Genomic DNA, 24041 nt, shown 5'->3' on the forward strand with positions numbered 1-24041 from the left:
TTTGCCAACCCAATAATGCTTTTCAGGTCTAATTTTCAAAAGAACAGCTTCGGGGAGCCCGGCTTTAGCCAGGAGTTTCTTAACAAAATGGTGGGCAGCACATCATTACTATGCAGTTTTCACCTTCTCCATTTCTCTTTGTGAGTTAAGGCAACAGTCAGTCTAAATAGAGAATCACTAATCTATTTCAACTGTGTTTCAAATAGACTACAATTGTCTCAGACACCTAATGATAAGAGGCAGACATTTCAGATCATTGTTCAATGGTTATCTGAGGGGGGTGACCATTCACTATTGCCCTCTCCTGTGTAACCCTGGCAGTATTAATGCCCAACATGCAGCTGGCGTCAGCAAGCAATGATTGGCCGGACAGAAACCCCCCCTCTCACCAGAAGGAGGTGATCTAACGAGCAGGATATCCCACGGCGCACAGACATGCTGACCCTCACAGGCGGCCGGCCGGCGGGAAGACACTTTCAGCACGCAGACACCACAGCCAACTCAGAACTCGGCTCTTCCGCTGGAGGCTACATTTTAAATGGTATCCTGTTCCCTTTATAGAGCACAACTTATGACCAGGGACCGTAGAGATAGCTAGACACACTATAAAGGGAATAAGGTGCCATTTTGGATGCAGGCCAGCTCTGGTCATCCCTGATAGGAACATGTCCCTCTGCTGTGGCCAGTCATCATGATCCAAGTCAGAGACTAATAATTTCAAATTAGCATCCTACGTTGGTATCTAAATATACATTGATGGTGAAACGGGTTGTATGTCTTGGTAGAGGGCTATAAAAATATACACATACTATACTGATTCATGTGGGTTCCAGAGGCAGTTTCATTGATTGAATTCAATCTTTCATGGTGACATTTATTTGAGTCACGTTTCAGCAGTGCTCCTAAAAAATTTTTTAAACTTGTTGCTCTAATTAAAACAACCTTTCAAGACATGTCGCTACAAACTAACTCATCCAATAGTAATGATTAACTGCGATGGGTCATCTCCGACCAGACATCGGTCACAGCTACTCACGGGGCCTAGTATGCATCACCGTACAGTAATGGCTGCCTGCCTTTGTGCTAAAAGTGACAGGAAAAACAGCTCAGCTCCAACACCACAGAATTACATTAACTTAACTCATTTAATAGGATATCTGTGTCCAACAACCATGACAAACGAGACGTGTGGCTCAAACAAACCAACTTGTCAACACTGGTGGGAGTAGAGTGGTAAAGTCAGAAATGTTAGCTTTGCTTGTAGCTGAGGAACGCTCAACTTGGTTCTCTTATATCAAGGTTGAGTACTGATAACAGGTCACGTAATTTGCTAGCAACAACATTGAGTCACCATCAGCCGATGCTTGTGGCCCTTCCACGGGGTGCTGGAATTCATACGTTTAGTAAAAACTTCGAATACAACCAACTTTTTCCTAATTTGTGTTGATCAACGGGAAATGTAGTGGCCTTGACATACTAAGTAAGCCGAGATTCAATTGGCACAAGAGCATTTGCGCTGAAGTTGAGCAACACAAATGAGGGAAAAGTCTGTGGTTGTAGTCTATAAACATTTTTATTAAAGTATGAATTTCAGCACGCGGCGGAAGGACCGCGGTTGTACAGGACAAACGGTACAGGTAAGCATTTTCAGACTGTACATTTTTACAAGTATTGACTGATGGTGACTCAATGTTGCTAGTAAACACGCAACCAGTTATCAAAAGGCAACTCCTCCTTGATAATAAGAGAACAGAGTTGAGCGTTCCTCAGCTACCTTGCCTGTAACATGCGCTTAAATCCATTTAGAAGAATGCACAACATTCCCTTAGGGGATCGGGAGTTTTGGTTAAGGAGAATTGAATTTGGAGAGGGAGATATTTTACAGTTAAGCAGCCAGCCACAAGACCTTGGAAAGCGCCGGTGCAAAATTATGTTTCCTTAAATAAATCAGGGATTAAAATCTCTTCTAAAACACAGCTGTCAAAATACGTAAGATTTTCTTTTCGGATGGCATTACATTGATAAGAGAGAGACGCATGTACAAAGGCCAGAGTGGAATCTCATTACAAACATGCCTAGTATATTTTCTGTTTAACAGCATCACAACATGGCACTGACACAGCAACGGCTTGTAACAGGTTAAAAACCGGACTGCAGACAGCCATGGCATATCCTAAGGCTATGGAAAAGACTATCAGCAGGCTAATATATTACATTGTTGAAGTACTGCCCGAGTTCAAGAAAAACAACCGCCAAACATAAAATAATCCAATCTAACAAACACACACACCCAAACAAGTACACACACGGAGACCCATAAATCCTAACCCCCTGCCACCGGAGAGTCCATCTCTGATTGCTAAACCAGTCGAGGCCTCTCCATTTGTGAACATTCCAAAATGCTATCATCCATGAACATTTACTCAGAAGGCCCTGGGGAGATTCCACAACATGGCCCTGGCCTCCCTCTCTGTGTCCGTTTCCCTCTCCCCTTCAGCTCAGCCCTCCCCAGCTCCACCTTAGTCTCCCAACACAAAAGCTCCCTGCAGGCCACTTCTTCCCAGGTCTGCTCCCTGCCGGCCACTTCTTCCCAGGTCTGCTCCCTGCCGGCCACTTCTTCCCAGGTCTGCTCCCTGTCTATACTGCATCCCAGGTCAGCTCTTTGTCAATGATTTAGCTAGCTCCGGCATTTCCTCACAGATACGTTAATACAGATACGAAAGTCGACTAGATACCAACACTTACCACAGGGACTACACGCAGTCACATTAAACTATTATAACTAACTAGTGGGAAAATAAAGACTTGAGTCTTTGTCCCATGTTTATAATTGTATCAATATCTAGTAATGGGTAACTAGTATATAGGGACCATCTTTGTATCGGTGACCTGTAAAGCAGCATTGAGGAATCATAGCTCCAAAACAGTGCATTACTATGAAACACATTTACCTCAAGACTGAGTGGTTAGTTTAGAGCCAGCAGAGCAGAACATCAGGAGAGCTGGACTAACTCCTAAATGGCACCCTATCCCCTACATAGTACATTACTGTGGGCACTGGTCAAAAGTAGTGCACTATATAGGGGAAAGGGTGCCATTTGGAAAACAACCCTGGACTGACTGGATGGTGTTGGTTCAACTGAGCAGAGCAAGGTTGAGGTGGTAGCAATTAAACTTCCCCAAATACTAACCCTCACTACAGCCTCTATGTACAAAATGGTGAGAGGCCAAAGGAGTGAGAAGGGAGAGAGCGATGGAAAGAGAAAAAAAGGGAGCGGACTAACCAAAATGAGGTATTAGCAGGGAGTTAAGGAGAGATGTTTAGGAGTGTGCCATTACATGGATGGAAATAAACATAAATTTTTAAAAAGAATGGAGGGAACGAGTGTAAGGAGAACTGAATCGTGTTTTAATCAGACAAAATTATATTCAGCAGGAGCCGAATGGCAGGATTCATAATGGACATTAAACTTACTTAGACAATTAGATATTGGCCAATGTTAACAATAGTATGAAATGATAGTAGTTATAGTAGTCAGTAGTAGTGTTACTAGCTAGGGCTGGATGATATGGCCTAAATATCATCTCAATTTTCAACCTCATGGGCGAAATGTGCATGTGGAGTGAGTGCGATTGATATACCTCTCGATTATAATTTTTATTATAATTACACAATGCATTTCAAACAGTCGACAATAATCGAATGAATTCAGGGCATGTGAAATTATACCTAGACTAAATATAGGCCGTCCACAACCATAAGACCTACATAAGACCCACATATATATATATATAAATAAAAGTGTCACTTTCTGGGGCGACCCGACCAAATTCACATAGAAATGTGTGTTATAGATATGATTCTCAATAAAAACAAATCTAAGAAGCGGTAGATCTGTTCTATGTGCACTATTTCTTTGCTTCATGTTAAGATTGGATTGTGTGTTTTACACCAGCTTCAAACAGCTGAGAATATATTACTAATGACTCTACACTATACTACCTTGTTAAGTGAAACTGAAATTAGGTGAACTATTAACATTTTAGCAACAAGGAAATGGCAGAGTGATTTCTACATAGTGCATCTTCAATAATTTTATCAAAATAGTTTAACCTGCTTTTTTGCAATAATCACTGATCTGGCTTTCAAGTCTATGAAAATGCCCCTATTTGTTACAACTTTAACCAGAACCATCCATAATTCACATTCACTAATAATGACTTGTTGAAGCAGGCATTATAGAACATTAACACAAGTCTCAAACGCTAGTAAGAAGCAAGCTCATCTTTATATGTCAAGTTTAGCCAACTTGGATCTATTTGTTCGCTAACAAGTCAAAACAGTTGAATTGTTATGAACACCCTTCGCTCTCCAACTGTTTGAACAGCATGCTGGCCTGTCCACTTTGTTATAATGTTGAAATCAAGTGGCTTCCCGTATTTCTCAAAATGAGAATGAGTTGCCAATTACATATATAATTGTGTTTTATGCTTATTGCACATTTATAAAAACACAGACTAGACAGCTAGTATAACAGCCGGGCTATAATGCTGCTAGTGTGACAGAGGATTCATTTTCCATAATCAATGTTCATTTATATTCCCGTTTTAGTAGTGTCTGCGCCATGCACAATCTGAGGAGCTGAGACATAAAAAGGGCATTAATAGGAAGGTTAACTCTCTATTACAGTAAAATAATGTCTCCATGTGTTTCAGTGTCCATATGTCCCAGTCTGTTGGACCAAACCTCAAACGCAAATAGCGAGTTGAAACTGCTTGTCTCAGACGAAGAAGTGATCTCCCATCTTTGTTGGCGTGAGAGGCAGGAGGAGGGGCTTGGTGTGTGTGTAAACCACAGAGGAAGAGGCGCAGTGAAAGGTTTGATTCTCCCCAAAATCTGTCAAAAATAAGCCCACTGCGTTTCTGTGGCCTTATTTTGGACCTAAGCTTGTCACCTGCCTACCAGCCTTTGGGACAACGTCTCCCATTGTTAGGGTGGAGACATGAGCATCTCGCCATTATATACAGATCTCTGGTGTAAATGGGAAGGTGAAGACAGCACAGTAGGCGCGAAATAGACGAGACCAAAAAGACATGAGAACAAGCGGACATAATTCAAATGAAAAATAAAACTTTGATTCCTGCGATACAGGCATATTGCGTAAAAACAGACATTTGAATTATTCAATATATCACCCAGCCCTACCACTAGCAAGAGAGCCAAAGACACTGACCTCAATAAAGGGTGAGCAAAGCAATCAGTTTAAACTGAAGGGTCAGAACCCCCAGCACCTATTAAAGCAACAAACATCTTGTATCCTTGGGAGGGTGGGAGGACACACACGTCATGCTAAACTAAGAGTTAATTCAAGTCAGTCCCGTCAGTCTTTCTTCCAGATATCTGTTGAGTTCTCTCTGATCTAGTGCCGCTCTACCGGGGATTCCACATTTACAGCCTGGACTTGCGCTAAAGAGTGTGTTTGTGTGTGTACACGTTATCTCCCCACATTCGCAGACATGCAGAGGGCAAGTTACAGCACAGCTTGATCCCAAGGGAGCAGGAGGAAAAACAGGGAACAAAATACCTTCCCGACTAGTCCCTCCCTCTTTCCACTGACTCAGACTTTAAAAGAAGAAAACCCTCTTTACATAAAGCCAAGTGCTTTACCATGGGAGCCTTGCACAAACACCATGTTGTACTGCTGTCAGAAACACACAGACTACTGTCCATGAGATTACACATTTTAAAAGTTCACTCAGAAAACCAGAGAAATAGGAACTTTATAGGCCATATTATACTTAACTGTGTCTATAGTACACAAAGACAGTGGCCAGTTCATTAGACGCACCCATGTAGTACCGGGACGGACCCCTTTTTGCCTCCAGAATCGCCCGAATTCGTCGGGGAATGAAGGGACCTGATGTACGCCGGGAAAACATTCCCCACACCATTACACCATCAGCCTGTACTGTTGACACCAGGGAGGATGGGGCCATGGAGTCATGCTGCTTATGCCAAATCCTGCCTGCCATCAGCATGACGCAACAGGAAATGGGATAGGTTGGACCAGACATTGTTATCCCACTACTCAATTGCCAATAGCCAATGTGTGACAAGGACCGACGAGTTGTGCTCCGAGATGCCGTTCTGCACACTGTTGTACTGCGCCGTTATTCGTCTGTCTGTGGTCCACCTGTTAGCTTGCACAATACTTGCCATTCTCCTTCAACCTCTCTCATCAACGAGCTGCTTTTGCCCACAGGACTGCCGCTGACTGGATGGTTGTTTGTCACACCATTATAGGTAATCCCTAGACACTGTCTTGAGTGAAAAGCCCAGGAGGTTGGCCGTTTGGGACACGAACAAGCGCCTGGCACCGACGATCATACCATACTCAGTCGCTTAGGTAACTCGTTTTAACCATTCTAACGTTCAATCTAACAGTAACTGAATGCCTGTCTACCTGTTTTATATAGCAAGTCACGGCCACGTCTGTAGGAGCAAACCATTCTCGTGAACAAGGTGGTGTACCTAATAAACTGGCCAATGAGTTAGGGTTGTGCGGTATGCCGTGGTATTTGGAAATAGTCACAGGTTGGTTTATCAATACTGTCAAAACTAATATTGGTTTTCCTGTGCAGCAAACTGAGTAGCATTTTGCTGGGATGTCTGTCCTGCAAATAGTTTGTCAGAGACTGTATTGAAATGCGCTCGTTAGCATTTAGTTAACATTCACCATGGGGTTTTACATGCACTTGTTCGCATTGATAGCCTTCGAATTACAGAGGCGCAGTAGGGGTTGAAAATAGCGCCCCTTGTGTTCAGTGTCAGTAATACTAGAGGTCGGTATGAAGGTATGACAATCTGGATACCTCTCAAGTCAACACGGAGGGTACATGGAAAGTCATTTTCAACCCCCCACAAACGTCGCTGTCCATCAGGTGAAGAAGCATTTGAAAGGTTTAAAAATGTGAACACAAACATTTCAGTCTTGTCAGTAAAGGATGAAACGGTCCCAGGGATAAACAGCGCCTCAATGTTTATAACAGACGTCCAAAAGCAGCTGAACTGAGATCCAGCAGATGTTGAGACAGGAACAGGACAGCCTGCTGCGGCCGCCCTGCAAAGCACTCCAGGCTGAATGAGGTCAGGTGCAAGATCAGGTTTCTGGGCCCTCAAAAGCCACAAAAGGGCAACAATGGTTCTGATATACCTGTTGGGCTTTGGGGAAACTGACACCAGACAGGGTGGTGGGATGGAAACCAGTCATAGCCAACTGTCAAAGAGAGGGGAATAAGTAATAAACCCAAAGCTTAAGTCATGACCAACCAATTCTGTCCCATTCCAAAAGATATGGAGTGGATGTGTCAATAAATCACCGCGACTATGAGATAGGTCTAGCCTTTCCAACAATGTAACATGATTTCTGTCCCAAATGGAAGTCTCCAGTTTCCTCACAAAGCCTCGTTTTTCTTTCAGGGAAAACTGCCACCCTCAAAACTTACCGACCGAATGATTTGTAGCTTTTCAAGCCTTTATTTAAAAAGCAATGGAGCCTTTGAAGAGCCTTCGGTTCTAATTGAAGCGCCTCGGCCAGCAGGATTTCTGCCGATGGTTTGTTCATGTTTTTGTTCATGTTTTTTGACGAGGTTTTGATGACCTCGTCAGTCAAATTTACAGAGCTATGTGAAAAAGCTAAGACCGAGGCCCTCCTACAGCTTGGCTGGAAATGAGAAAACATATTTAAAGCAGAGGCCCGTGTTTTTTTTCTTTTTTTTGCCAGATCTCAGATCATTTGTTTATTATATGTTCAAAAGCATGGCTCGGAGTAAGGGATTGGGTCATTAGGTGACTTATTAGGCTAACTATACTTTGGAAAACTGAGCTAAGTGTTAGCGGGAGCCTCATTGGTGGGAGTCTTGATGCAGGCCTTGGGAGTAATTAGCAGGGATTAGAGCTCATCTGGCCTGGACCCAGCACTGGGGTTCAAGCCCAAACACGCAGGCGATTCCCTAGCTTCAGGCTTTCACGCATGCTGCTCCCCAACCACACAGGCCTCTGGCAAATACAAAACCATGTTGTTATTGTCCTCATGATCTTCATAACAATCCAGAAATCTTGACTGATAGTTCCTGAATGCTACTTCATTAGAGCTTCATGTCTTGGTCTCTCGCTGGCGCTCACATTAGGGTTGGGCAATATGGCCAAAATATAATATCACTGCCTGAGTTTTCTTTCTACATTTGATTTATGGGTAGTGTTTAATTTGGCTTTTTCCATTTTAATTGTTTCTACTGACCAACCAAACTTCAACCCAATGATAGGTTACTTAACTGTCAGGTAGCTATTTGTAGAACATTTCATTGGAATCAATCCCCCTGTACACCACCCAACCCATACTGAGCTCCAAAAAGTACAGTGACATTTTGTTGTTTTGGCTCTGTACTCCAGCACTTTGGATATGAAATGATACTATGGACTATGAGGCTTAAGTGCAGACTGCCAGCATAATTTGGCGGTATCGTCATCCAAATCGAGTGAACCGTTTAGGAATTACACCACTTTTTGTACATAGTCCCCACATTTTAGGACACCAAAAGTATTGAGACAAAATCACTGTGTATTAAAGTAGTAAAAGGTATTTGGTCCCATATTCATTGCACGCAAGGACTACATCAAGCTAGTGACTTCCAACTTGCTGAATGCATTTTTTTGCTTACTTTAATTAGGTTTCAGATTTTTCGCCAAATAGAAATGAATGATAAAGGTGTCATTTTGGATTCACTTTTATTGTGAATACGAATAAAATGTTTATAAACGCATCCACATGATTACGGATAATCCTGAATGACTCGTGAATAATGATGAATTAAGTTAGACGCACAAATATCATCCCCCCCCCCAAAACAAGTGGGCCAGGTCAGTCCCCATCCTCAGAGTTTGGGATCAGCGCCTAAAGTCCTTCCCCACTCCTCACAGCTGGCTGAGTGACACCACCACTGAGTGATCTCAACACAAAAGACACCACGGCTCAGATATCAAGGGAACAACAAAATACAATACAAAAGGAATTTCAGCAGTGAAAGAAGAGGCACAATGGAAAAAGGCTAATATAACAACGGCTGTAAAAAGCATTGGCAGAGGAGCAGCAGAAGATCTGACTGTGACAATACCAAATGACAACTCATATTGAGGCATGACAGCAAAGCCTGGGGGAGAAGTGTGTGAAAACGACAGCAGCGGTCTGTTTTGGCATGAAAATCATCTGGAAGCCTTCCACACAAAGAACCCCTGAGGAGTAGATAGTGGAGAGAGGGGAGGAAGGAGGGTACAGAGGGAGAGAGAGAAGGAGAGAGAGAACAAGTACAGCAGGGTATGGAGAAGAGGAAAGTAGAGGAGCAGGAAAACACTAATAAACCATTATGGGGACAAGGAAAAGACTGAGGGAGAATCACTAAGGCAGCAGGACGGAGAAAGAAACAAAACCTCTCTGGATTTGTTAGAGCAGCTCCTATGAGCTGAGTGGGAGGGGAAAGAGTCAGGGAAACATGAAGTGATATGTCAGCCGGAGCGAAGGGGGAAAGAGACTGCCGACTTCACAGCATGCAAACAGGACATGTTAACAAGGAGTTTGAGGGGGCGCTCCACGTCAAGCCAAAGTGTGGAAAGCCACAAATCCAGATTTCTCACAGCTCTTCTCAGGAGGAGGCGTGGGCCCATAACCATAGAAATAAAATTCTGATTATATGGCCGTATACAAACTCTCTCAGTAGCACTAGAGAACAAACTACAGCGCAACAAGCCAAACTGGTAGAGACACATGAGCCTTCGATTAAGGTCATGGTCTGTGTGCCTCAGTAAGTCACTCTGGGCCCCTCTGTTGTGGTGGTTCCCAGCTCCAGGGACCCTGGGTGAGGGTCTTGGTGGTCCTGGGTGAGGGTCTTGGTGGTCCTGGGTGGAATGTTGCAGGGAGGGAGGCAGACTGGCCTAAAAAGGGGTGCCCCATTGTTCCGACACACTGCATCCAACCCCCACTGTTCTGATCTGTCGCTCACTGGGGCAGCGGGGAGGGTGAGGGGGCAGCGGGAGGGTGAAGGGCCGGCCGTCCGGCGTGAGGGAGGTTGAGAGATGGCTGCGTGACCACTACATCCTTAGAACACAGTGCCATTCCACTGCTGCTACTGATTTAGCACAACAAATGCTGCCAACTTGAATGGCATGTGTATTCCCATTAATCCCAACATGTTACATTAAAGGATCAACATGTTGAAAAAAGAGCATAAGTTGAACACCAGCCAACGTGGCCAAACAGGTCAGACCTAAAATCGTTTAGCTACCGGACAAGACCGGTAAACCTACCTACAGGTACTATGCTTTTTTTGGTTCAGGTCTGTCAGGTGAAATGCTAAGACAGCCCATGGCTGAATTCCAAATGTAACACCATTTCCTTCAGAGTGCACCATGGAGCCTGCTAAAAATGTGTCCACAACAATGAAGCAGTTCTTCTTTTTGTGTTTCTGTTTAGCTTAATACTGGGGTTCGGTAAGTCTCAAGGTTTCACAGAAATCCCTGGCCTTGAGTTGGGAACATGACAATAGTTGGTTTGTTTATTAGTTAATTATTGAAGATGTTAACACAGTCAGGGAGCAGAAGAGCACATATATACAAGCTGCCCAGACTAATGTCCCAGTTCCCCTAGACTGCTCTTATCTGCTGAATGTTATGGCAATAACAAAAGCTGCTAATTACGAAACCATAAAGACGCAGAGCACAAACCCAGCCAGCAAAGATATTCAGCAGGGGAAGTAGACCTCACACTCCTCCACTGCTAAGCGTCTTCAGCTCACTCACAGGCCAATGTGCTGAGGTCATAGCGGCATTGAGTTTCAGTCAATTCTCCGGACTGATTATGAGCGGGATGTTACTTCAGCAGAAAGTAGGGAAAGAAAACGACCCAAACCTTTTCCTCTTGGACTTTGATCCTTGCCATTATCCCGTACCTGAGGCATGACATCATTGCCAGTGTAAACTGAAACAGATTTTTAGCTTGAGGAGAAAGAGAGAAGTGCAGTGTGGTGCCTGGCCCTGGATGGAATGAAGAGCTGTTGACATGGTAGATACCCATCTGGTCGGTGTTAACCGCTCTGTTTTTTGCCTCTTGAAGAGCTTGTCCCCCCTGCCACCGTGCAGCAAAGCACTTGACACATTATCCCCCCAACATCTATGCCAGTGATCGAGCGCCAATGGCAGCGATTTTATCACCCCACACCTCATCCCTCTGTAGCAGACAGGCAGGCTACTCCCTATAGAAGTACTAGGGCCTGAACGTGGTGACAGCTTGTAACCTTGGCAAAGTTCTGTGAATTCAGCCATATGAGGTGTCCCTGATTGTCTAGAGTAGATGTTTACCCTCAGTAAGGTTCATGCATTTCTTGGTAGAATAGAAAGTCATGTGCTCATAACGTACGTTCTACTTTATAATAACAGATACCACAAACACAAACTTCAAAATGTGCCAATAGGTCCCAGTTACCATGAAGGTTGGAAAAGACAGACCATGGTATAAAGAAACTATTTAACAATGGACTCTGCTGTTACTCCCCATCTGTCAATGCTTGAGCATCGATGGGTTTTCTATTATTTATTTTTTATTTTTTTTACATTAAAACCTCAAATATTAGTCAGGATTCCAACTAAGCTCATGGATTTAATTTTGCATGGTTAAACAGTTTGTGTCAAGGGCTACATATACAATAAACAGTGTATTCCACCAATCACTGATTTATGGCCATTTAGAGACAACAGCTAAATAAACACTGCTATTTCAGTGAGGCAGAGCCTTCCAGGGACTTCTCAAATTGCCTGGAATGTAGCGTAGGAGGATGGAGTATACTTAAATAATAATACCCTTGGAATTGGAGTGTACTTAAATAATACCCTTGCTGATTAATCGCTGGGAGGGAAGGGAGAGTGGAACTGGTGACAATGAGACAATGTCATGCATACAGTGCATTCGTAAAGTATTCAGACCCATTACCTACGGACATGGTCCCACAGTTGACAGTGCAAGTCAGAGCAGAAGTCATGATGTCAAAGGAATTCTCCGTAGAACTCAGAGACAGGATCGTGTAGAGGCACATATGTGGAAGGGTACCAAAACCTTTCTGCAGCACTGAACGTTACCAAGAACATGGTGGCTTCCATCATTCTTAAATGGAAGAAGTTTGGAACCAGCAATTGGGGGATAAGGGCCTTGGTCAGGGTGGTGACCAAGAACCCGATTGGCGCTGTCAGAGCTTTAGAGTTCCTCTGTGGAGATGGGAGAACCTTCCAGAAGGACAACCATCTCTGCAGCACACCACCAATCAGGCCTGAATGCCAAGCGTCACATCTGGAGGAAACCTGGCATTATCCCTAAGGTGAAACATGGCGGTGCCAGCATCATGCTGCAGGGATGTTCCCGGGTGGCGCAGTGGTCTAGGGCACTGCATCGCAGTGATAGCTGCACCACCAGAGTCTCTGGGTTTGCGCCCAGGCTGGGCTGGGTTCGCGCCCATGCTCTGTCGCAGCCGGCCGCAACCGGGAGGTCCGTGGGGCGACGCACAATTGGCATAGCGTCGTCCGGGTTAGGGAGGGTTTGGCCGGTAGGGATATCCTTGTCTCAGTATGTAAAAATGTAAGAAAATGTATGCACTCTACTGTAAGTCGCTCTGGATAAGAGCGTCTGCTAAATGACTAAAATGTAAATGTAAATGTTTTTCAGTGGCAGGGACTGGGAGACGCGTCAGGATCAAGGCAAAGCTGAACGGAGCAAAGCACAGATAGATCCTTGATGAAGTCCAGAGTGCTCTGGAGCAGGTTATCAGACTGTGGCGAAGGTTCACCTTCCAACAGGACAACAACCCTAAGCACGCAGCCAAGTCAACGCATAAGTGGCTTCGGGACAAGTCTCTGAATGTCCTTGAATGGCTCAGCCAGGGCCCAGACTTGACCCCGATTGAACTTCTCTGGAGAGACCTGAAAATAGCTGTACAGCGACGCTCCCCGTCCAGACAGAGCTTGAAATGATCTGCAGAGTAGAATGGGAGAAACCCCCCAAATACAGGTGTGCCAAGCTTGTAGCGTCATACCCATGACACAGAGGCTGTAATCGCTGCCAACGGTGCTTCAAAGTCCTGAGTAAAGGGTCTGAATACTTACGTAAATGTGATATGTTTTTGTTTGTTTCCAAAAAATTCTACAAACCTGTTTTTGCTTTGTCATTATGGGTAGTGTGTGTAGATTGATGGGGGGGGGGGGACAATTCAATCCATTTTAGAATAAGGCTGTAATGTAACAACATATGGAGAAAGTCAAGGGGTCTGAATACTTCCCAAATGCACTATATTGTCTGTTGTGTACAAGTTTTACTGTAATACCAGAAGTCCTCACAAGAATAGTAAACCAACTCAAATTAATTGTGGTTGGTCCTCAATTGTATAAAGGCTATTTTAGGCTTAGGAGTTAGGTTTAGAATTAGGGTTTAGTGGGTAAGGGAAAATTGTTTTTTAATGGGAATCAATTGTTGCTCCCCAAGAAGTCCTCAAGTATAGTAACACATAGCTGTGTGTGTCATGTCCAATGTGATGCCTGGACCAATTCAGAAAGACAGTTTTAAATGTGGGTTAAAGACAATAGATGTTTTGACTCACTGCCAGATGAAGTGGGGCAGAACTCAGAGCCCACAATGGAGGGGAGCTCAATTAGATTTCACTTCCCCCTAGCAACACAAAACACTGAATCCAGGCAGGGGAATTTGTGTTGCCCCTCTGATTTTTGAGAACCCCAACCCTATTTGGCAACAGTAGACCTTGTCACTCTCCCTGGATCAATTCTCAGTCTATCGATGATAAAGAGTTGCTCATTGAAGTTGGCCCAGGCTTCTATATTGGGTGTGTGCGCGCGCACAAGCGAGACACGTGCACAACACACAAACCTGCCTTTTATAATCTCCCTAATTTTAAACTTCACAACAAATCAGAGATCCATCACAATGAATGCAGGTGTGTCGGGGTACCCTCAATGACATAACCAAAGATAAAGAACCTGGAAAGCAGTCTATGGTACACCCTAATAGAGGCATACTGCTTATATTGGCTCATTACAATCTAGACCTCAGCCAAGGGACTCTGAACCTTCTCGGTCATCCTCTGTGTACAGATGTATTAGCAGTGGTCAAATAAACTATACAGAACAAAAATAAACACAATGTGCAACAATTTTACTGAGTTACAGTTCATAAGGAAATCAGTCAGTTGAAATGATTTAATTAGGCCCTAATCTATGGATTTCACATGACTGGGAATACAGATATGCATCTGTTGGTCACAGAACTTCTTTTTTTTTTTTAAGTAGGGGCATGGATGAGAAAAAACATTCAGTATCTGGTGTGAACACCATTTGTGACCGACCAGCTCGATCTTATGAAATGGTGTTTTTAAACATTCGATAAAAGTGGAGAATCAGGGCTAGAAAATGGTATGGCATACAGTTGGGAAACAATGGGAAAGTAATTATGCTACGAAAGTTGACAAACCTGTAACATCACGTTTGAGAAAACGGCCCTTGAATGTTTTGGTACAACCACCGGAGAGCTCTTTGTCTACACCCATTCAGCATTGTTCACACCCTCTAAAGCCTTAGCCACACCCATCTCTTTAAGGATTCACATGTGAGGTTATGTACTAAACAACCAAAAGATGTCAATGCTAAAGGCTGGTTTATACTACGGGCGTGTTAGTAAATATAATTTTGAGTGGCAGAGTGTGCTCCGGGCATTCGTAAACTCAGAGCGTTGTAAGATTATCCGTTCGTAAATTCAGAATGTTTCACTGGATGATCTGGTCGAGGAGTAGGGTTGATCTGAGCATTGACATAACAGCAGTCAAGCTAACTGACTGAGGTTGGTTAGCTTGCTAGCTACTTTCAGACACAAACGAGAGAACAGCTCACTGACCATTTTACTCACCCTAGAAGAGCTGGTTAGGCTGTTTTTAATGTTATCCAGAGCATTGAATGCAACTGAGCTACTGGCAACAATTTAATTAAGCTTTTTTGCCAATGTTTACTGACACAGGCATAGTCAATGAGCATTGGGAAATTCATCAGTTATTCTGTGCTCTGGCACACAGACGAGAGTCCTCAGAAATCTGAGTAGATAGACGTAGCTGGTAAATTTGCTCTGGCTATCGACAGTTGTTGCAGTTACATCATGAACATTCTATTGAAATGGTTACTTGCATATTTGGAGTCTTAAGACATGTAGCTAGCTAGCTAAACAATTAACCATAATCCCAAAGTTATTACCCTGCATGAATCTGCAGGTAGCTAACCAACCAGGTCCAATGTTAGCTAGCTAACGATAGGCTATAACTTGCAATGCAAATGGTTCTGAGATACTAATAATATAACTAACTACACAGATCACACACAAGGTTAGCTAGCGAGCCAGACAGCTAACATTAGATAGCTAACAGTACACTAACTTGAACTGAAAATGACTGACAAAAGTATAAACATGTCATATCTGAAAATGTAGTTAGCTAGACTATCTTACCCATATAGAGTTGAAGTCATAAGTTTACATACTTAGGTTGGAGTCATTAAAACTACATTTTCAACCACTCCAAAAATTTCTTGTTAACAAACTAGAGTTTTGGCAAGTCGGTTAGGACATCTACTTTGTGCATGACAAGTAAGTTTCCAACAATTGTTTACAGATAGTGAATTATAAGTGAAATAATCTATCACAATTCCAGTGAGTCAGAAGTTGACATACACTAAGTTGACTGTGCCTTTAAACAGCTTGGAAAATTCCAGAAAAAGATGTCATGGCTTTAGAAGCTTCTGATAGGCTTATTGACATAATTTGAGTCAATTGGAGGTGTACCTGTGGATGTATTTCAAGGCCTGCATTCAAACTCAATGCCTCTTTGCTTGACATCATGGGAAAATCAAAAGAAATCAGCCAAGACCTCAGACAAAATAAATTGTAGACCTCCACAAGTCTGGTTCATCCATGGGAGCAATTTCCAAACGCCTGAAGGTACACGTTCATCTGTACAAACAATAGTACGCAAGTATAAACACCATGGGACCACGCAGCCGTCATACCGCTCAGGAAGGAGACGAGTTCTGTCTCCTAGAGATGAACGTACTTTGGTGCGAAAGTGCAAATCAATCCCAGAACAACAGCAAAGGACCTTGTGAAGATGCTGGATGAAACAGGTACAAAAGTATCTATAGCCACAGTAAAACGAGTCCTATATTGACATAACCTGAAAGGCCGCTTGTTACGTTCCCCAGTTTCTGTGTTGTAGTTCGTGTGTTTCAGGAGATGGCTTCCTGAATTCTCCCCAAGCAGCTGATTGGTCGACTCCATGGCTAATTGGAGCTGACCCCGCCCCCTCGTCAGGATGCAGCTGTCTTCAATTACCCATTCCTTCTGAAGTTATATAAAAGCCAGCATTCTGTTGTTCAGAAGAGAGATCATTGCAGGCTGAGGAGAATGCAGAGAGAATTTGATTGGGATATAGGGAATTCAATTACCGAGAGCTGTGTGGGTTGTTTTTCAGGGAGCAGAGGGTTATATAGTGTTGGTTGTTTCTCAGAAAGCGATTTGGTATGTACTGTGTTAGTTTGTTGCATTATTTTTATTTACCGTTATTTTACCAGGTAAGTTGACTGAGAACACGTTCTCATTTGCAGCAACGACCTGGGGAATAGTTACAGGGGAGAGGAGGGGGATGAAAGAGCCAATTGTAAACTGGGGATTATTAGGTGACCATGATGGTTTGAGGGCCAGATTGGGAATTTAGCCAGGACACCGGGGTTAACACCCCTACTCTTACGATAAGTGCCATGGGATCTTTAATGACCTCAGAGAGTCAGGACACCCGTTTAACGTCCCATCCGAAAGACGGCACCCTACACAGGGCAGTCAATCAATCAATCAATCAATCAATTTTATTTTATATAGCCCTTCGTACATCAGATAATATCTCGAAGTGCTGTACAGAAACCCAGCCTAAAACCCCAAACAGCTAGAATGCAGGTGTAGAAGCAGTGTCCCCAATCACTGCCCTGGGGCATTGGGGTATTTTTTAGACCAGAGGAAAGAGTGCCTCCTACTGGCCCTCCAACACCACTTCCAGCAGCATCTGGTCTCCCATCCAAGGACTGACCAGGACCAACCCTGCTTAGCTTCAGAAGCAAGCCAGTAGTGGTATGCAGGGTGGTATGCTGCTGGCTATTATCAGATAGAGCTTATTTGATGTCCTTGGTTTCTGGTTTCTTAGTTTGTTTGAGTATTGTTTGTTATTCTGTTTCATTTTGTTCCCAGGGGGGAATGGGAAGGCACCTAGGGAGTGCTTAGGCAAGAGGCCCGTGGGCATACATACACCCGTAGTATATTCACTGTCTAGGCACACTAGGTAAGACCTGGGCGGACCACCCCCTGTATTTTGGTTAGCGCACCAGGCGGTGGTAAGTAGTGGGTAGGCAGGTTAGATAGGAGAGGGGGAGGCTTTGACATTTACTTTCTTTGCTTTGGTTCCGTCCAGCCCCTTTTCCCCATATTACCATGTAAAGGAATAAAGTCCTTGTAAACGATACCACATTCTGCCTTTTTGTCATCCTTACTCGCACCTACAGTTCATACCTCTTTCACTTCACGGAGAGTTGAGTTGTAGCAGGGTGTTGCGTTCCCTCTTCACAGAGGCGGGCGTAACACCACTCAGAAAGGAAAAAGCCAATGCTGCAAAACCGCCATAAAAAAGCCAGACTACAGTTTGTAACTGCACATGGGGACAAAGATAGTACTTTGAGAAATGTCCTCTGGTTTGATTAAACAAAAATATAACTGTTTGGCCATAATGACCATTGTTATGTTTGGGGGAGAAAGGGGGAGGCTTGCAAGCCGAAAAACACCATCCCAAACGTGAGGCACGGCAGCATCATGTGGGGGTGGTTTGCTGCAGAGGGGAATGGTGCGCTTCACAAAATAGATGGCATCATGAGCAAGGAAAATTATGTGGATATATTGAAGCAACATCTCCAGACATCAGTCAGGAAGTTAAAGCTTGGTCATAAATGGGTCTTCCAAATGGACAATGACCCCAAGCATACTTCCAATGTTGTGGCAAAATGGCTTACGGACAACAAAGTCAAGGTATTGGAGTGGCCATCAAAGCCCTGACCTCAATCCTATAGAACATTTGTCGGCAGAACTGAAAAAGCGTGTACGAGCAAGGAGGCCTACAAACCTGACTCAGTTACACAAGCTCTGTCAGGAGGAATGGGCCAAAATTCACCCAACTTATTGTGGGAAGCTTGTGGAAGGCTACCTGAAACATTTGACCCAAGTTACACAATTTAAAGGCAATGCTACCAAATACTAACAGTGTATGTAAACTTCTGACCCACTGGGAATGTGATGAAAGAAATAAAAGCTAAAATAAATCATTCTCTACTAATATTCTGACATTTCACATTTTTAAAATATAGTGTTGATCCTAACTGACCTAAGACAGGGATTTTTACTAGGATTAAATGTCAGGAATTGTTAACAGTTTAACTTCTTTGGGACAGGGGGGCAGTATTGAGTAGCTTGGATGAATAAGGTGCCCAGAGTAAACTGCCTGCTACTCAATCCCAGAAGCTAAGATATGCATATTATTAGTATATCTGGATAGAAAACACTCAAGTTTATAAAACAGTTTGAATGATGTCTGAGTATAACAGAACTCATATGGCAGGCAAAAATCTGAGAAAAAAATCCAACCAGGAAGTGGGAAATCTGAGGTTTGTCGTTTTTCAACTCATCGCCAGTCGAATATACAGTGGGAAATTGGTCATATTGCACTTCCTAAGGCTTCCACTAGATGTCAACAGTCTTTAGAACCTTGTTTGATGCTTCTACTGTGAAGGAGGGGGGAATGAGGGCTCTTTGAGACAGGGGTCTGGCAGAGTGCCATGAGCTGACCATGCGCATTCACTTGAGAGTTAGCTTGAGTTCCATTGCATTTCTGTAGACAAAGGAATTCTCGGTTTGGAACATTAATGTTAAAAACATCCTAAAGATTGATTCTATACATCGTTTGACATGTTTCTATGGACTGTAACGGAACTTTTTGACATTGTCTGCACCTAGTGATCGCGCCTCATGAATTTTGAATACTGGGCTAAACGCGCAAACAAAAAGGAGGTATTTGGACATAATGGACTTTATCGAACAAATAAAACATTTATAGTGGAACTGGGATTCCTGGGAGTGCATTCTGATGAAGACCAAAGGTAAGTGAATATTTATAATGCTATTTCTGGATGTTTTTATAATGCAAAATAACCGGATGTTTTGGAACTACTGAACATAACACGCCAATGTAAACTGAGATTTTTGGATATAAATATGAACTTTACCGAACAAAACATACATGTATTGTGTAACATGAAGTCCTATGACTGTCATCTGATGAAGATCATCAAAGGTGTGTGATTAATTTTCTCTATTTCTGCTTTTTGTGACTCCTCTCTTTGGCTGAAAAAATGGCTGTGTTTTTCTTTGAGTAGGTGCAGACCAAACATAATCATTTGGTGTGCGTTCGTCGTAAAGCCTTTTTGAAATCGGACACTGTGGTGGGATTAACAAGTTTATCTTTAAAATGGTGTAAAATACTTCTATGTTTCAGGAATTTTAATTATGAAGTTTCTGTTGTTTTGAATTTGGCGCCCTGCACTTTCACTGGCTGTTGTCATATCGATCCCGTTAACGGCATCTTAGCCGATCTCAGCCATAAGAGGTTAAATCCGGAGACAGGTGTTTTTCTATAAACAGACTTCTGTGTGTTCTCTTTGACACCGTCTGCATATTTGCAATCAAAACGTCAGAATTCTCTCCAATCACACTAATTCCACTGATTTCAAAACTCTGTCCTCCAGAAAGTGCAGAGCAACACTTAATGCAGTTCTACTACGTGATCTTTCAAAAAAGCCACGCTAGAAAGGATTACCTACACATACTGACCAGCTCATGTTATAGACAGAAGCTGGCTACATGGTAGGCTAATCCGAACTCATCTCTCGGCATATACAGCCCACTCATCTCAGCCAATCATGGCTAGTGGAAAGGTTGTGGAACTTTTTCTGTGGCTAAACCAACTGGGCTCGTGATTTAACAAATGTATTTGTATATACAGATAGCATACAAGTTGGTTATTAAGGCACATGAAAGTTCACGTTACACAAGGCATTTCTGTCAAAAAAAACACATTGATAAAAAGTTTACGTTCAAATGGCTCTCCTGTGAAGTAGTGACTCACAACATACGCCTAGTTTCCTGAAACCGGTCCCATTTGCCTCATGCAGCATGACACATCTCCTTCGCATAGAGTTGATCACGCTGTTGATTGTGGCCTGTGGAATGTTGTCCCACTCCTCTTCAGTGTCCGCAAAAAAAGTATTAAAATGTATGCACCCACTACTGTAAGTCGCTCTGTATAAAGAGTGTCTGCTAAATGACTCAACTGTAAAATGTATGTCTAGTTGCTGGATATTGGCAGGAACTGGAACACACTGTGTCATACACGTCGATCCAGAGCATCCCAAACATGCTCAATGGGTGACATGTCCGGTGTATGCAGGCCATGGAAGAAATTTACATTTTCACCTTCTAGGATTTGTGTAGAGATCCTTGCCACATGGGGCCGTGCATTATCATGCTGAAACATGAGGTGATGGGGCGGATGAATGGCACGACAATAGGCCTCAGGATCTCGTCTCTTATCCCTGTGCATTCAAATTTCCATCGATAAAATGCAATTCTCTGACAACAGCGCTGGTGGACATTCCTACATGCCAATTGCATTATTCCTCAAAACTTGAGACATCTGTGGCATTGTGTGACAAAACTGCACATTTTAGAGTGGCCCTTTATTGTCCCCAGCACAAGGTGCACTTGTGTAATGATCATGCTGTTCAATCAGCTTCTTGATATGCCACATCTGTCAGGCGGATGGATTATTTTGGCAAAGGAGAAAGGCTCACTAACAGAAATTAAAAACTGTGAGTAGATATTTTTGTGCATATTTCTGGGATCTTTTATTTCAGCTCATGAAACCAACATTTTACATGTTGAGTTTATATTTGTGTTCAGTGTAGTAGCACGGATGTCAACACTATGAATATAACAGTATAAAGGGGATATGTCAGTCACACCAACTTTCTCTAAACATGTCACCTGATCTGTTTTTGACCAGACATCTTAAACATGCATTATGCAGGTAGCTAATATTCTAATAGTTAGCCTAATTTATGTTTGTGAGACAAAAAAGCAAGTATACTGTAGAGAATCATTCCACCATCTAAACCAATGTGAATTATTTACTATAAGCAACAAAAAAGTTCAGTTGGTGTACAAACAAAGTAAAAGATGCAAAAACAAAAGATATGCATAGAAAGCATAGAAATAGTACACAGAATAGATCTACTGCTTCTTAGACCTGCTTTCAATCAGAATGACATATCTATAACTCACATTTCTATGTGAATTTGGTTAAGTAACATATTGCAGCTTTAACAAATCAAGGTGCTAACAGGACAACTCTTCAGTTAATCTAAGGCCTGGGGTGAAAGAAAAAGGCAGACATAGTACAAATAGGTTATAGGCTGGCTAGTTCCAGTTACAAAACAGGTATTTCTATAAGGTACATGAAGAGGGAATCCTATTATTAGGTGATGCAAAGAACCAACATGCTGATGACCATAGAGAGAGATCCTGTCTAATTCCTAATTCTATGCTAATGACCATGTCTATTAAAAGTTAAGATCTAGATACTGTGACATCCATTAGCTACTTCTATAGAAAAGGAGAAGAGACCAAAACTACATTCAACATTTTAGATTGATCTAATATGTACTTAAAGTTCCAACAGTGGCAAAACATGAAATTGACCAAAAACTAAAACGGGGAAGGACGAGAGGAGGGTGGTATTTAAAGTATGCGGGGCACAGGGAGGAACATCGTAGTCCCCCCCCCCCCCCCCCCCCCCCTGTTCCCCTGTACGGCCATTTGGAGTCTCCCCGAAAATGTACATGACTTACAACAGGAAGTGAAACTATACTGATTATTAACTGAAAGTGTAGCCTATTGATGGTTCAATAGCATAAAGACGACTTTAGACGATGTAAAAATATTTAGGCTATTGTTTTTGTCTCCCCCTTCTCACACGTCTAGTTTTAACTTATATGTCTATCTTACAAACAAATAAAAAACATCAAATATATTATTACACCGATAGATTGCCTATGGCATGCTCTAAATTTACTTCTAATGTCAAATACATGACCCCGTTTTCCTCCAAATCACGGCAGGTTGGCTAATAAGGGCCACAAAGACACTTCGGAAGCCAGGGAATAACCCATAGATAGGTCTGTTGTTTGTACCGGATTGCAGAGTTTGTGTATTGTTTTAGTTCCTGTTGTTGTAAATCAGCAAAAAGTGTTTCCTAAATGTACGAGGCAAGTATTTGCTGTTATATATTTGCTGTTTTATATTTGCTGTAGAATAAAGGCCTAGTAAAAGCGTAAATAAGGCAACAGCTATGGAAGTTTAGCCTATAGGGTGATTGTGAGTTGAATTATTTTAAAATCAGGTCATAAAATCTGTCATGAATACTAGGATCACTTATTGATGAAGTGAATCATTCAACTTTGATAGAAGATCAAAGAAAGATAGGCTTTGACTATCAAATTATTTTCAAATGCGTGTTACAAACGTTATATTGTTACATGATAATGTTACAAGTTTACTTGACTGTAACGTTGTAGTTTTAAATGTGACAATGATATTCATATAAAGACATAACAGACAGTAGGCTACACATCTAATCTAAATGACAAACGAACAAATTTAGAAAACATATGGTTCTGGCCAAAATTAAACAAAAAAACGTTGAAATAACAAATTAACAAGATCTAAAGGCACATTTACCTTGTATTCCTTTGTTGGGAACATCATTGGAGTTGAAGCCTTTGGAACTGTACGCAGCCCTAACTTCATTGCAGCTTGTCGACTTGGGCTCAGCCTTCGTCGAAACAAACAGCAGGGCAAATGTGTAAACCGTAGAGAACACTAACATCGTCTTCATTGAGTCGGTTAAAAAAAAGTTTAAAATATAACCGTAACGCAAAAACACGGGAAAGGCGCTCAGCTGTAGGCTATTACTAGGACAGAGTTTCAACTAGCACGTTGAATTTCCTCATGAAGACCCTGATTTATTTCAACTTCGCTGGCAACGAAAGTTCTAAAAGTTAGCAAGTTGGTTGACTAACTGGATTCTTCATTCACAGCCGTGATTTGGCCACCTTAAACAATTAATACTAAATAAATAATTAAGGGAAAGTTGTTTTTTAAGCGAAAAAGAGTATGAGTTTCTGTCTTCAGCATGTATTTCGAGTTCCAGACTCTCCGATAGAAACTCAAAACAAAACATTGGTTTCAAACTTTTCTAAATAAGCAGCCAAACTTATTTTTATAATGTTCGTGTTTAAAGTTGCATCCACCTCGACTTCAGTTCCGACAAAGGCCAATGACGATGGAAAGTAGAGATACCCAAAAGTTTTGCAGTCTTCAGCACGCTGCAGTTGCTTTTCAGACAGGACACTAGACTGTATTATGTGCGTGCTACAGCTCAGATGTTAGACGCCTAGCAAAGTCCCAGGGAAAATCTCAATTGCACACTCCTCGCGTCCTCTCTCCTCGCCCCATTGGAGAAGAAAGCCAGAGGTCCCGCCCCTCTGACCTTCTCCTCCAATGCTTTTTGAGAAGGAGGCGAATAGGGCGGATAGAGGACGCGAGAAGTAGACAAACTGAGTTCCGGACAAAGACTTGGGAACACAAAACGCCCGGGGTGGAGCATGGACCGGACGTTAAGTAAGCCCTTGCCACTGCGATCTCCAGCAGCCAAAACGCACATTGATCTGCGTTTAGAAAACCAGGAGTTAT

The 24041-nt window shown here is 42.7% G+C and overlaps 1 protein-coding gene across 1 annotated transcript in view; it reads right to left on the reverse strand.

Annotated features, from left to right (window-relative positions):
- The window catches only part of gpc4 (glypican 4), a 55657-nt gene extending 31892 nt beyond the window's left edge, over nt 1–23765 (reverse strand). The window contains exon 1 of the mRNA XM_055888481.1: nt 23028–23765. Within this exon, the coding sequence (XP_055744456.1) occupies nt 23028–23184 (157 nt within the window). The 5' untranslated portion in view covers nt 23185–23765. The remainder of the gene's footprint in view (nt 1–23027) is intronic.
- Nucleotides 23766–24041: the final 276 nt, after the last annotated feature.

The sequence above is a fragment of the Salvelinus fontinalis genome, chromosome 29 (assembly GCF_029448725.1).
Source record: "Salvelinus fontinalis isolate EN_2023a chromosome 29, ASM2944872v1, whole genome shotgun sequence".
Taxonomy (NCBI): Eukaryota; Metazoa; Chordata; class Actinopteri; order Salmoniformes; family Salmonidae; genus Salvelinus; species Salvelinus fontinalis.